A 14,966-nucleotide genomic window follows, 5' to 3' on the forward strand; every position below is an offset into this window, starting at 1 on the left:
TCTCATGACCTTGTGTGCTATTCCAAAAATACATAGAACTACTGAAAGTGTTGTCATTTAATGGCATCAATTTACATCTGCTCTAATTTGATTGTAGATAGTTGTCTCCTTCCATTTTAATGAGATAAGTGTAATTTTTTTCAACCTCATAGACAACATCTGGGGAAGATGTACGGGACTTCACAAAGGTGCTGAAGAATAAGTTCAGATCGAAGAAATACTTTGCCAAGCATCCTCGGCTTGGCTACCTGCCTGTCCAGACAGTTCTTGAAGGTGACAACTTAGAGACGTAAGTTTAATTTTACTATTAAACTTGTATCTGTATGTGCTCTTATACCTGATACTTTTATATTAGTGACAAAAGATAAATCTGATACCCAAAAAGAAGTTGTGTTTTGGTAAAATGTTTCATCTACAAGAAGGGCAAATAAACTTGGACTCAGTCTTGGCAACATGAATTTTGACTGTTTTTGACAGCACAGGTTTAATTTTGCATGTTTTCCTAAACTTTTGAAATATGTAATAATGTGTCCACCTTTGCACTGGTCATCTCTTTTACTCTTAAAAATACTTTAAGTAAATTGTTGCATTTATGCTCTTTCATTACTTTATTTTCCATTTTTCCCTCTTTGTGGGTTTTTTTTTTTTTACTATTTCTTATATGTTTTGCACTAATTTTACTTATTTTAATATGTTTATTAATAGTGTTTAATTCCTTGCTTCAGATATATATCTATATGAAATCTCATCAAAATCTCACATTGCGTTTCTAATTTCTTTTTTTCTTAAACATGGCAGCGAAATGAGATAGCTTTAAATAGAACCTGTAATAGACAAAGTTTTCTTAAAAGTATATCATTTGAGTTTACAAACATAAATGAAACAAAGTTTCAGATTGCAAAATTACTTTGGGATTATAAAATGAAGGATAATAGTTTATAGCCTGAAATGAAAAGAAATTTTAAAATGAACCAGAATAAATGCAAGAACAAAATTTAAATTACTAAGCAATTATATGTCAAGATCAAAATAAATATGATTTTAAATCTTTGAATTACTTTTTTTTTAAAATATCAGCATAAATATGCCTGCCAAGGCAATTTTCTTGTGCTTGAATCTTGGGGAAAATTAAGTTTTATTGCTAATCATCACCAGAGTGCCTAGTCATAAAGAATAGTGGAGTTCTAGTTACAGAAATATTCCTTCTCAAGTAACTACAGAAGAGAAGCTCTGAAGTGTGGAGTTTTCTACCTTATACAGTAAAGAAAACTGAAGTAAGAACTATAAAAATGTGTTGACATTTAACCTTCAAAGCTCGTAGTTAACTTCTTTGTGTATATATGGGAGATAATTAGAGAACAGTAGCAGTCCAGTGTATTATGACAGTCCATGTCTCAAAGATGTCAAAATAGAGGGATAGACCATTTAGTCCAATTTTTTTTATCCATATAAAACCCTTTGGACCAGGGGCTTTGCTACATTTATATGCAATTTTTTTTTTTTTTTTTTAGTTTGTTTAACTACTAAGAAATAAAAGGAAGACTACAGACAAAGTAAAGTGGGTATTTTTATCCCTCCATAGGTAATATTATGGATGTGCATGAAGAAGAAATACAGCATGGCTATATATGTAGATAGGTCCAAAAATACCACATACTCATTTAAAGCATACCAAAAACTTCAAACTTTTTGATAACTTTGCTTGATATCAAATTCCATACAATTAAGATATATGCCTCCCAGTCATTTTTTCCACAGTACATTTTAGAAGAAATTTTATTGAAATGATTTTAAGTTAAGGCATACTATTGAAATACTTGTGATTCCCTGGTAGCTTGGCTGGTAAAGAATCTGCCTGCAACGCAGGAGACCCCAGTTCGATTCTTGGATCGGGAGGATCCACTGGAGAAGGGATAGGCTACCCACTCCAGGATACTTGGGCTTCCCTAGTGACTCAACTGGTAGAGAATCTGCCTGCAATACTTAAAATCTGTAAAGAAAGGTATATTTTTGATCCTGTCTGTGTTTTGCGCATAGACTTTTTTCCCTTTCTTTCAAAACGTATATAATACATTCTTATTTGTTTTAGTGTCTAATATATAGTTTAACTATACTGAATACCTAATAAAGATAAAATTTTGCCTATCTTGGTATCAGATCTAAATAACCTTTAGAGTAAGGGCCTGAAGCATAGAATTATCACACAGTGGTTTTATTTACAAGGTAATTTGATAGGTTTGAAATAGTGATGTGCTTTTGACTCTTTGGATAAACCATTGGCATTTTATGTTCCAAATAGCTACATCCCTTGTATGAGTCATGCAGATAGATAGATCTTTTAAATTGCTTTTAAGCAATTTTGATAATTTGCCTTTCGCTGTCAAAATAATGACTGACGTTAATAATTCTGAGTGATTCAGTTAAAGGAAAAGAGAACAGAAAAGTGTGTGCCAAATAATTTTGTGCTATGATTTTTGGCTGTAACTCTGAAGATGCTTCATTTCATCAAAGATGAATGTACCAGCATTTTCAGTGAGAGGAAAATGAGGGAAAGAAAAGGAGTGTAAGATTAAATCAGATGTCATGAGATCCTTTTTTGAAAAAGATTTATGAGCTACTGGATACATCGGGCAGATTTTCTTCCTTTTTTAATCCTAGAATGTATTCTTGGAGTTGGTATAGTTCATTTTTCTACTGAGCCCTTTCTAGTACAGGGCCACTTAATCTTCTGGTGTAACAATTTATGTGAATAGGTAGTAAAAATTTTGATTTCATTTATTCTCCTATTTGTGGGAGGAGAACATTGGAGAAAAACCAGTGAAGTGGTAAATGTGTTGAAGTTATTTATGAAGCTGATTAGAGTTTCCTTTTGCTTCTTTCTCTTTCATCCCTGCAAAATGTAATGTCTTATCCCCTATACATGCATGCATGGAGGGGATTTATGGGAAAATTAGTTGTTATTAAAAGGAGGTAAACAAACCCATGCTTCGGTTTATTCAATTAATTTTATAACTATGCAAGATTTTTTCACAAAAATAAATCAAAATAAATGAGTAGAGCTTGATGAAAGAGTTATTACCATTGAAAATATACCTGAAAAACAAGCTCAAAGGGTGACAAAGTAATTTGAGAATTGAGTGAGATTTATTGGCTAAAAACGTAGCTTAGTTTCCCTGAAAATTAAAAGGAATAAAATAGGCACCTCTCCCTGGTATTGGTTGGGCTTCCATTTGCCTGCAATGCAGAAAACCCGGGTTGGATCCCTGGGTTGGGAAGATCCCCTGGAGAAGGAAACGGCAACCCACTCTGGTATTTTTGCCTGGGAAATCCCATGGACAGAGGAACCTGGTGGGCTACAGTGCATGGGGTCTCAGTAGTCAGACACAACTTAACGACTAAACAACCACACTACCACGTGTATTGGTTAAGGTGGAATAGATGAGTTTCTTGGTTTTTTAAGTTCTTACGGTAGCAAGAACCATCTCATAGTAAATGGAATTATGGTTGTGGGAGCATTGGACCGGGAAGTGACAGTTCATCCCCAGACTAAAAGATGAATAGGGCCCAAAACTCAGTGTTTGCTACCCGGGGAGGAGAGGGAGAGTTTCCCAGCAAGGCAAACATTTTCAAAAGCCGAAAGACAACCCTGTTTTGGAAACTGGAATGGGAAGTTGAGAATCATGATGAGAAATGGGAGTGGAAAGGAAAGCAGGACGCAGATCATGATCAGCCTTGTAAAGCAGGTGAAGATGTTTGTAGTCTTCAAGAGCAGGAGGGAGGGGGCATTGAAGCTTTATCTGTTAGAGCCGCTGGGACCCCTGCTCTGCGACAAATGGACTTCAGAAGGCAAACAGACGGAAGTGTGAGAAGTCTGCTGAGAATTTAAGGCACTGAAAAGTCTCTAAAATCTTCAAAGAAAGTCTGGATTATATTTCCTATAACATTAAGTATATTTAGTAGAGTCTTGCATATTAGTGTGTGATTAGCCAAAACACCCTGTTCAGACACCACTCTGGAACGCAGTTGAGAGGCAGCATTATGAAGTCTGGGCTAACACAGGCTAACAACTCAGGGAGAATATTGCCCAGTTTTCTTTTTCTGGAATTAAATGAAAAAGCTTATCAGTTAATATATTCTCTACAAATCAAAGTACTTTGAAGTCAATAAAGCCTAAAGTTTTTTTTTTTAATCTTTTTCTTTTCTCAGAAATTTTCATAATACATAAAGAGGCTTTCTTTTGACACTCTTCATTTCAGCTTTTTGCCTCTGCCATTCTTATCTTAGTTCAGTGAATCACTATTGTACTAACTGAATTAACTTTACGGGAACCAGTCAAGCAGTTTCACAAAGCTTTTCTGAGTTCAATTAAGATTTAAAAAAAATATATATATATACATGTATTTTTCTTATATTTAAAGCTCACAGCAAATGTTGTGGTATACTTGAATTTTAGAAATGATCTCTGGGGCAGTTCCTATGTTTTTCAGAAAGTGTTGAAAGTGTTAGTCTCTCAATCATATCTCACTCTTTATGATCCCATGGACAACAGCCTGCCAAGCTCCTCTGTCCTTGGAATTCTCCAGGCAAGAATACTGGAATGAGTAACCTTTCCCTTCTCCAGGGGATCTTCCAACCCAGGGATTGAACCCAGGTCTGCTGCATTGCAGGCAGATTCTCTACCATCTGAGCCACCAGGGAAAGTGTATAGAAAATCATTTATCTGACACTTAACATCTGTATTTCAGAGTTAATGAAAAGTAGTGATAAGAAAAGACTTGAATAATGCTGTTTTGTTTCATTGTTGTGTCTGTTTTACACGAGTAATTAAGTCTATGTATAGTATAAATGTCTGACAAACACAGACCAGATAAATGCCTTTTTTTGAAACAAGTCCAAAGAATCTCAGTTTTCCACACCAATAAGATGACTTTCCGTCATCTTTTAATCTTCGCTTTGCAGACATCAACTTTTGCTTCTCAGTGGGAGATAATGAGATCATTAACTTTTTCTTAAGTATGTATATATATTAGAAATAGGAGAATCAAATAGATCTAGAATAAATTTTCCTTCTTTGTTTCAACCAGCATTAGCTTTTGCAGGAGACTTTTTTAATTAGACAACTAATTTTCTTTAGGCTTTTAAATTTCCACATTCATCAGTATTCCCCCACACCTTCCCACACCCCCAATAAAAAAGGGTTAGGGTTAGAACTAACTTTTAATTAGGATCATTTGTTTTCAAACGCTATTTCTTACAGACTTGGGGTTTTCTAGGCAGTGCTGTGAGACTGGAGTGTATCTCCAGGGCTAGGAATGATATTGAATAATCAAGTTCCAATCTCAAGTTCTGATTCTAGTAGACAGTGTTCCTTTTATCAGTTTCTTAGATAGAACTTCTGGATAAAATTTTGTTTGATAAAAGTGTATCATGATCTAGCAACGTTGCTTTCAAGTTATGGATAATTGAGAATTTTGGCCAGGTATAGAGGAGAACATCTAGGCTGCATCTTTTTTCAGTGTATCTGTGAGGTTGAGGTACTCTGTGTACACCTTTATTTGGATTTTATTTAAAATTGGGCAAAGGGGACTTTCCTGGCAGTTCAGTGGTTAAGACTTCGAGTGGCCAATGCAAGTGACACAGGTTCCATTCCCGGTCAGGGAACTAAGATCCTACATGCCATGCGCTGCAGCCAGGAAAATATGTTTTGAAAAATAATAAATAAAATTGAGCAAAGATTCAGAACATTCTCATTTTATTGCAACTCTGCCAGCAGTATATAATGTAGTCCTTGGTATTTAACTTTTCCTTTCTGATCAAGTTTCTTCTACAGGAAAAACAAAAATATGATTGCACCTCTGTCCAGTACATTATGAAACATTACTTTTTAAATTATCCCATAATTTTGAGCTATTTTAGAGCATTCTCTTTCTTTTTCCAATCAGACTATTTAAATGTGTTTGCTGTCTATAACAAATCCTATAATATCTGTGGAAAGGCCCCTGCAGGCACTTGAATACATAGCATCTTTTCTAGAATAAACAGTCATTTCTGTTTGTTTTGACTTCTTTCATGGTGGACCTCAGGGCAACCAAATGCAGGCGTGGGAGATAATTGAGAATGTATCCCACGCCCCACCCTCTGACTGACTGCTTTTGTCTTAAATTGCTCTAAAGTGTTTTTTCTATGACTTTTGTCTCCCTCTGCCCTCTTTGCAGTCCTATCACACTCATCAGTATGTGGCCGGAGCACTATGAGTGAGTATCCACAGCTCCGTATGCACAAGACGGATGTTCTAATCAGTTTTACTAGCATGGGGTGATTTCTAAACTCTTATCCTAAAATAATAGTTCTGCCTCCTGGGTAACAATCCTAGTGGTTTGTTTGCATGTCAAATTCATTATTTAACTAAGCTAACATTCCTAATAGTAATATCTGTCAATATTTGGGCATAAAACTGTTTCTTTGCTTTCTCTCTTCCAGCCCTTCGCAGTCTCCTCAGCTGTTTCATGATGATACCCATTCAAGAATAGAACAGTATGCTACACGGTAAGAAACTTTGCTGGGATCCCTCCACTGCACTGCCACCCAGAATGTATCTCTTTCTGTATTATCTTATATCATTCACATGCCTTGATTTAAGAGATACAGTTTTACAGGAGTGGTGATTCTGTTATATTTGAAATCTGGGCTTTCATCTTTCTATACTGTAATTTGCACTTTACCAAACACTTGCAATATATTCTACTGAGTAAATCTCCATGGGATGTGATTAGTGAGCTCATGAGAATGCAAACACTGTACAAATAGGATTTAGATAATGTAACCCAGTTTCAATGAATGAAAGTATTCTCAGGAAATGGTGTACATATGAATTACAATATGTAATTAAATGTATGCTAATACTTTACAATAGAGGTTTATTTTGGAGTTCCCAAATAATATAAAAGTATAAGCTGGTCTTACTGGGTTGTACAAACTTTTATACAACCAAATATGTACCAGGCATTGACAGTGTAGTAACTGGCTATGCTTTACAAGGTTATAGTTCAACCTGTGGTTGCTGAGGGGAAGGATGATGGGATGGGACAGTCAGAGAATTTAGGATAAACATGTACACACTATTGTATTTAAAATGGATAACCAACAAGGACCTCCTGTATAGCACAGGGAACTCGACTCAATGTTACGTGGCAGCCGGGATGGGAGGAGAGTTTGGAGGAGGATGGATACATGTATATGTATGGCTGAGTCCCTTTGCTGTCCACCTGAAGCTATCACAATATTGTTAATCAGCCATACTTCAAAATAAAATGAAAAGTTTTTTTAAAAGGTACGAAAAATCTTAAGGACAAATATAATACCTGAAAAAATAAATAATAAAAGGCTATAGTTCAAGCAACATAATAAAAACAGTAACATTTGAGCTGAGTCTAGGCCAAGTAGAAATTTCAGGAAAAAGTGGAAAAACATGCTTTAAAGTATTGAGCTCAGAAAGAATACAGTTTATTTAAATAATTGCAAGTAGAGAAAGGGGAAAGGACAAGACAGAGTGAAGGGACAGAAGCTGAAGTCCAGTAATGTGGGACCCACTCGCTAAGGATGGGCTTCCCTGATAGCTCAGTTGGTAAAGAATCCACCTGCAATGCAGGAGACCCTGGTTCGATTCCTGGGTCAGGAAGATCCACTGGAGAAGGGACAGGCTACCCACTCTAGTATTCCTGAGCTTCCCTTGTGGCTCAGCTGGTAAAGAGTCTGCCTGCAATGCGGGAGACCTGGGTACGATCCCTGGGTTGGGAGGATCCACTGGAGAAGGGAAAGGCTACCCACTCCAGAATTCTGGCCTGGAGAATTCCATGGACTGTATAGTCCATGGGGTTGCAGAGAGTTGGACAGGACTGAGTGACTTTCACTTTCACTTGCTAAGGAGTAAGATTTCTGTCCTTTGGTAAAGAGGCATTATGGAGAATCTTTAAACATGAGAGGGAGAGGGACATAACCAGATGTGTGAGCAAGTAAAGACTAACTTAAGAGTCTGAGAAATCAACTAGGAATCTAGGCCCACTAGGAAACTACATAACATGATGTAAAATAAAAGTCTTTAGTCCTTATTGCAGTGGTGATAGAAACAGAACTCAACGTTAGAGGTTGTTTTCATTTCAAAGTCTTGTTAGGGAGTTTGAGCTGTTCTGGATTTTGTGGGAATTAGGACAGTTTAAGAAACACTGAGGCTGTACCAGTCAACTATACCCTATGCGGCCACATTCTCTAACCTCTTTATTTTCATTTTACAGACTGGCCCAAATGGAAAGGACTAATGGATCTTTCCTCACTGATAGCAGCTCTACCACAGGAAGTGTGTAAGTAAATCATGAAATTAGTGCTGCCTTGGAAAGCTGGTTCTTATATTATGGCTGTCAGAAGTAATCTTCATTGACTGTGGCTCTGAATTTTGATCCAAATCAAAATTGATAAGTGTGGTTATAAAAATGTCTACATAGATTTTATGGTTTCAAGCCATGATAGTATAAATTGGATATGTTTATTTATTTAGTTTCATATAAGTTACTGAAGAAAATCCTATATTTGGCTACTCATCTGCCCTAGGAAAACCATATTGATTTATTTATAAATACAGGTATAGATATTCATTCCATTTATCTGATATTTCTTGTTAATTTAACAGATGTAATTCTATAGAATATATGTCATTCTGTAAAATTCTTTTCCTTCTGTGTGCTCATATTTTCTCCATAATCTCTGCCATTTAATAGTTATGACCTACACAGGCTTGGACATCTACTCCTTACCCTTCACTGGAAGGTGTTAACTCCTCTGCCAATCATTTGATTTTATTAGCAACTAGGAAAAGCCTTACCCTTCACTGGAAAGTGTTAACTCCTCTGCCAATCATTTGATTTTATTAGCAACTAGGAAAAGCCTCATTAACTTTAGAATGCTGTTTAAAACCCTTTCTTGGCAGATATTTCATCTCTGACTATTCACTGTCCTGTGCCATCTTGCTTTTGTTGCTTTCCCCACCCTCCACCACCTTGGAATTAACACCTTCAGTTCTGAATGGTGTCTATGATTTCAATAGTGTCGAGTTCAGTTGACTCACCCAGTCATTGTGGTTTGGATCTGGTGGGAAGCTCTAAGGTTGCCAGGAAAGTTGTCGAACTTGGTTCTTAGGTATTTTATACTAAAAAACATTGTAGAGACAGCCAAGTCGAAATATCTAAGGTACTCTCACATGAAATGTCTTCTGGTCAATATTTTTTAAAAATTGTTTTACTATCATTAAGCTTATAAATAAAAGATCTCAGGAGATTTTTCAATTTCAAAAAATAGCAAGTTAGTTCTTTATAACAATACAGTAGTGACTTATACATTATTATTAATGTACTGTGTGTTTGGAACAATTCCCAAAACAAGGTAATAGCATATTCATAATGCTTGTTTCATATTTAAACTCCTAGTATGTCTTTCTTATAAAGCAGTTAAGTATCTTGAATATCCTAAATCAACATATTTTTCCATCAAGGTTGAGAAATAGCTAAAGAATTAAACAAAACTTAAAACAACTAATTAAAACCAAACTTAAATTCTTTAAATGTGTTTGTCACACCTTGTGATCCAAGTAAAGGCAATAATCAAATTTAGTAAATTAGAAAAGGCACTATTGACTTTTAAATTTAGCACTAATGTCTGAGAAATGACAAAAAATATGACTAACAGCTGAATACATTTTAATATACTGTCAAGAGATATATTAACTCATTCTTCCATCCAAAAAAATACTTACTGCATGCTTACGTTGCGGTGGTATGCTGGAGGCAGTTGTGAGAGCTGGTTGTTAAATGTTCAAGAAGTTTGTAAGCTGCTTGTTAAACAAAGACATTATTAAAATTCATTTGTATATACCTATGGACTGTAGCCCGCCAGGCTTCTCTGTCCATGGAATTCTCCAGGCAAGAATACTGGAGTGGATTGCCATGCCCTCCTCCAGGGGATCTTCCCAACCCAAGAACTGAACCCGTGTCCTTACACCTCCTGCATTGGCTAGCAGGCTCTTTACCACTAGTGCCACCTGGGAAGCCCATGTATGTACTTGCAAACCAACAGATTAGATTAAAATAATAACAAAAGTAATACTCAGAACTTATCACATCATAGTTATTTTACCTCATTTTCCTATTACCTGTGCTCTTGGGGAGTCAAGTGGTGTGCAACTATGTATCTTTTTTCAGCTCTACATTCAGTGAAGTCATTATTTTAAATTGGCCATACTGAAAGTATTTAAACCATAAAAATTAAAAATGCTACAAAGCAGGGCCTTTTTCTTTATTTATCTTGTAGAGAACCTGCTGGTGAACACTCAGCTGCACACCCCTGACATGTGCCCAGCCCTGTAAAGGTCCATGCTGTCTTCAGGAATCTTATGGGCTAGCAGGGAGATGGATAAGTGTTCAGAAACATGGTGAGGGCATTTAAAGTAGATAGAATAATAGGCCCCCAAAGAAATCCACGTCCTAATCCCTGACACCTATGACTGTGACTTTACATGGCAAGAGGGACTTTGCACAAGTGACTAAATTAAGGATTTTGAGATGGGGAGATTAGCCTGGGTTATCTGGGTGGGCCCAGTGTAGCCGCAAGGATCTTCGTAAGAAGGAGGAGAATCAGAGTTTGGGATAGGAGGGGTAACCAGGGGAGCAGAGGTGAGATACAAAGAGATTTTACAGGTGCTACACTGCTGGCTTTGAAAGTGAAGGAATGTGATGGCCTCGAGGTACTGGAAAAGGCAAGGAAGCAAATTTTCCCTTTTGTGGGAGATTAAATTAATAGTGTAAGAATGTATAAATCACTGAAGAGAAATTGTTGTCTAGTTACTGATACATTAATATTTTAATGGATATTTTAAGAAGTCTTACTTTGATCAAGCCAATCTGGAAGTCCATTGCTCTTCCACACTTTAAGCTATGGAGTATTTTGAGGGTCTTTTCCTGTGAACATGCAGGGATCATTCAAGTGAGAACGTTAACAAGGACTCAACCTTCGAAGTCCTACTTTGGACCTAAAGTCCGGTGGTTTGACAAAATTCATTGCTGTTGTTTAGTCACTAAGTCATGTTCAAATCTTTTGCAACCCCATGAACTGTAGCCCACCAGGCTTCTCTGTCCATGGGATTTCCCAGGCAAGAACACTGGAGCGGATTGCCTTTTCCTTCTCCAGGGGATCTTCGCAATCCATCCATCGAACCTGCGTCTCCTGAATTACAGGCGGATTCTTTACAACTTTGCCACCAGGGAAGCCCCAAATATTTTCATTTTAATTGGCATTATTGACTTGACAAAGTGAATAAGTATTATGATATTATATATCTTTTCTCCCAATGGATAACTCGCCCCAATAAGGGTAACTATTCCCTCCTTTGAATTGACAGCGCTCCTCATGAGAGCAGAGCTAAGAATGAAACTTACTATTTTCCTGGCTCTCCTGCTAAGTTTCCCATCTAATAAATTTAGCATCTTGAGTCACAGGATACAGTAATAAATGTTTGCTGCCCTTAACAAGACACAGTGTTGTTCTTTCTTTGCTTTTAGCTTGGATCAGGCTTATCTGTTTCTTACAGGACCTATTATAATAGCAGGAAGTATATGTGCAATAGGAGCTTCGCAGGTGGCGCTAGTGGTAAAAAACCTGCCTGCCAATGCAAGAGACTTAAGAGATGCAGATTCAATCCCTGGGTCAGAAACATCCCCTGGAAGAGGGCATGGCAACCCACTCTAGTATTCTTGCCTGAAGAATCCGACAGAGGAGCTTGGCAGGCTACAGTCCATAGGATCACAAAGAGTTGGGCACAACTGATGCTACTTAGCACACACACATGTGTGCAATGTACTCTCAGTACCCTGGCCTTTTCCTGGAAGTTTCTTAAGGCTCTGGCATTGGTAGGATCCTGATACAATCCCCCAAGACAACAGATGACAGTATTCAGTGCCACCTAACAGTATTGCCAACTTCTGAATGAGGGATCAGTGGCTTTTTAAGGCAGGGTTGGCTCTTCTACTTCACTCTCAGATCTGTCTTGAGGCAACCAACATCAGTATTAACAATTTAAATCCCAAGGTACTAGTAATTTTTATTGTTGTTGGGAAGGGTTAAGAAAACAAGTCAGAGTGCCTTAAGCCAAAAATTGTATGTTAGCAAACTTCCACAATAATTTTTGGAATTTTTTCTCTCTCTTGAATTCTCCACCTTACTCCTAGGCCCTCTTGAGTTGAGGTTTTTGTTATTCCAAGCAAGGGTAAAGAAATATTAGTAAATATCTCTTGAAAATAATGGTGATGGTGCAAAAACAACCACCATCTCCTCCTTGATTTAGAGACTCCTAAGAGCCAGGCAGGGCTTCCCTGGTGACTCGGTGGTAAAGAATCTGCCTGCAATGCAGGAAATGCAGGAGACATGGGTTTGATCCCTAGGTTGGGAAGATCCCCTGAAGGAGGAAATGGCAACCTACTCCAGTATTCTTGCCTAGAATCTCCCCATGGACAGAGGAGCCTGGTGGGCTACAGTCCATAATGTCTCAAACAGTTGGACACAATTGAAGCAACTGAGCATGCACGCATGCAAGAGCCAGGCAGGCGCTGTTCTAAGCACTGTGCCCACTGGTGCTTATTCGGTTGTCCATGATGCTCTTGTTCTCATTACACCACTTTATAGAGGAAGCAATCAGGACCCCACAAGGTGAAGGAGGTTGCCCAGGATTTTGTAGTCAGTGGTGGAGCTGGGATTCAGACTGAGGCATCCTGGCTCCAGGCACAGGCACCCCTGACCTTGCCTGACTGCCTCACTTTGCTGCCTCAACTGGTGTGGGAAGGGAGGGCTTCCTGCAGTGGGGGAGGTGGGAGGGTCAGAGCATCCACACATCCTTCCAGTCCCTTCTGTCCTCGTTCTGCTTCTGCTCATGTGCATCTGTGCTCCAGCTTCACAGTCTGGACCCAAGGAGAAGATTTTGTAATTCAACATCTGCTGTGCCCAACCTCCCAAATTTGGTTTTTAGGTGGTCTCAGCTGTCAACAGTAAAAGAAAGCCCCTGCCTTGAGGTACAAATTTTGAGACTTGAGCTTGTAATTCTAAGTTACCCCTGGCCCTTTTAGTCATTTGTATCCTATCCTGCAATTTGAGCCATTCTCTGTCCCTCAAATTGGTCTATGGAACCAGTTCCCTGGCTCCTCACAGCATTCATCTTCTGTGAAAGTGTTAGTCACTCAGTTGTGTCTGACTCTTTGCGACCCCATGGACTGTAGACGGCCAGGCCTCTCTGTCCGTGGAATTCTCCAGGCAAGAATACTAGAGCGGGTTTCCATGTCCTCTTCCCGGGGATCTTCCCAACACAGGGATCAAACCGGCGTCTCCTACGTCTCCTGCATTGGCGGGTGGGTTCTTTATCATAGTGCCACCTGGTGAAGCTGGCTAAGTGTTAAGAGTTGTTGACCCTTCATGCATCACGGGCTGCTACTTCTTCAGCCTAGACCTCAATCAATCTCATGGCGTTTTACCTCACATAAACCTAATCCACAGTACTCCCTTTTCTTCTGAAAGTCTAACTTGGAAATCGTAAAGGCATTCATTTTAAAGATACTAATTTTCTTTCAGGGCTTCCTGAGTAGCTCAGTTGGTAAAGCATCTGCCTGCAATGTGGGAGCCCTGGGTTCAATTCCTGGGTTGGGAAGTTCCCCTGGAGAAGGAAATGGCAACCCACTCCAGTATTCTTGCCTGGAGAATCCCATGGACAGAGGAGCCTGGCGGGCTATGGTTCTTGGGATTGCAAGTCAGATATGACTTAATTTTCTTTCATTTCAAAGAATGAACTGGGCCTGTCTCAAAAAGAGGATAGTCCTGGGAAATCTGAGTAGCTGAAACCCAAGGACATTTCCTTAGGCCGTTGGCATCAGGGTATCTCACTCCACCTCCCCTCTTGAGTGACCTTGTTGTATGTGGAAGGATCAAATTGGGGCACAGGCATGATTTGCACTGGCGTCGCTGTTTGCAACTCTGGAGCCTGGAACAAAACAAATCCTTAAAGGAAGGAAATTATTGTTATTTTTGTTTATGTCTTACTTGCAAAAGGTCATTCAATGAATCACAGTTCTTTTGTCATTGGATAAGTACTAATTTTGTAATCTAGACAGTGTTTACTATGCAAGACTTAAATACAGTGTAATGGTGTTCTGTCTAATTGTGTTTCATTGGTACAGTCCCACATGTTGGTGGCATTTTCTCTTTTAGCACTGGGCACACTATTGATGTTGAATGACTTTAATCTAGTACCTCATGACTGTATAATTAAGAACTCAACTATATCTATTTTTATATTTAACTTTTAGGACTAATAGTCTGTGAAAACCACTTAAGACTAAAATTATATGTTATATATGAATGATATTTAAATTCTTAGTTTTGGGGAAAAATGTCTTAATTTTCTTCCAGACACCTTATTAAAGAATGTAATGATAGAGATGATGATGGTAATTATATTTTTAAAATAATAATATTATGTTAAAGCCCCATACACTTCCCCCCAAAAATGAATCTATATAAATGTTGACAGCAAGATGCATCTCAGGTCAAATTTTAACTCTTAGCTGTTTGTATTTGTTTCACTGTGGATAGTCCCCAGATATCTAAAACAGATATTTAGTTGGTGTTAATATCCAGCATTAAGTATAATTCCTGAGGTCAGGTGCCTGAAGGCATAAGTGCTCCAAGGACATAAATGGATTAATGTCAGGGAATATGGGAGAGGCACCATGTGAGGGTCTGTGATCCATTCATAGGTCTGCCTGGGAGCTTATAGGGGCCAGGCTTTCCTCTAACTCATCTTATCCTTATAGAATTTTTTTTTTTTAACTTTTACTCTGGTCTTCCATTTTCTTTTAGGTGAGCTACTCATAGGAATTATA

At 38.1% G+C, this 14,966-nt stretch overlaps 1 protein-coding gene across 12 annotated transcripts in view; it reads left to right on the plus strand.

Annotated features, from left to right (window-relative positions):
- The window catches only part of UTRN (utrophin), a 556,684-nt gene that overhangs the window by 520,398 nt on the left and 21,320 nt on the right, over positions 1 to 14,966 (plus strand). For 11 of the 12 annotated variants that reach the window (XM_010808643.4, XM_015472890.3, XM_010808642.4 and 8 more), the window contains 4 exons: positions 153 to 289; positions 6,216 to 6,254; positions 6,481 to 6,546; positions 8,292 to 8,357. In XM_010808643.4, the coding sequence (XP_010806945.1) occupies positions 153 to 289; positions 6,216 to 6,254; positions 6,481 to 6,546; positions 8,292 to 8,357 (308 nt within the window). The remainder of the gene's footprint in view (positions 1 to 152; positions 290 to 6,215; positions 6,255 to 6,480; positions 6,547 to 8,291; positions 8,358 to 14,966) is intronic. The other variant, XM_010808646.4, reaches the window with a different exon arrangement.

The sequence above is a fragment of the Bos taurus genome, chromosome 9 (assembly GCF_002263795.3).
Source record: "Bos taurus isolate L1 Dominette 01449 registration number 42190680 breed Hereford chromosome 9, ARS-UCD2.0, whole genome shotgun sequence".
In the NCBI taxonomy this organism is placed as follows: Eukaryota; Metazoa; Chordata; class Mammalia; order Artiodactyla; family Bovidae; genus Bos; species Bos taurus.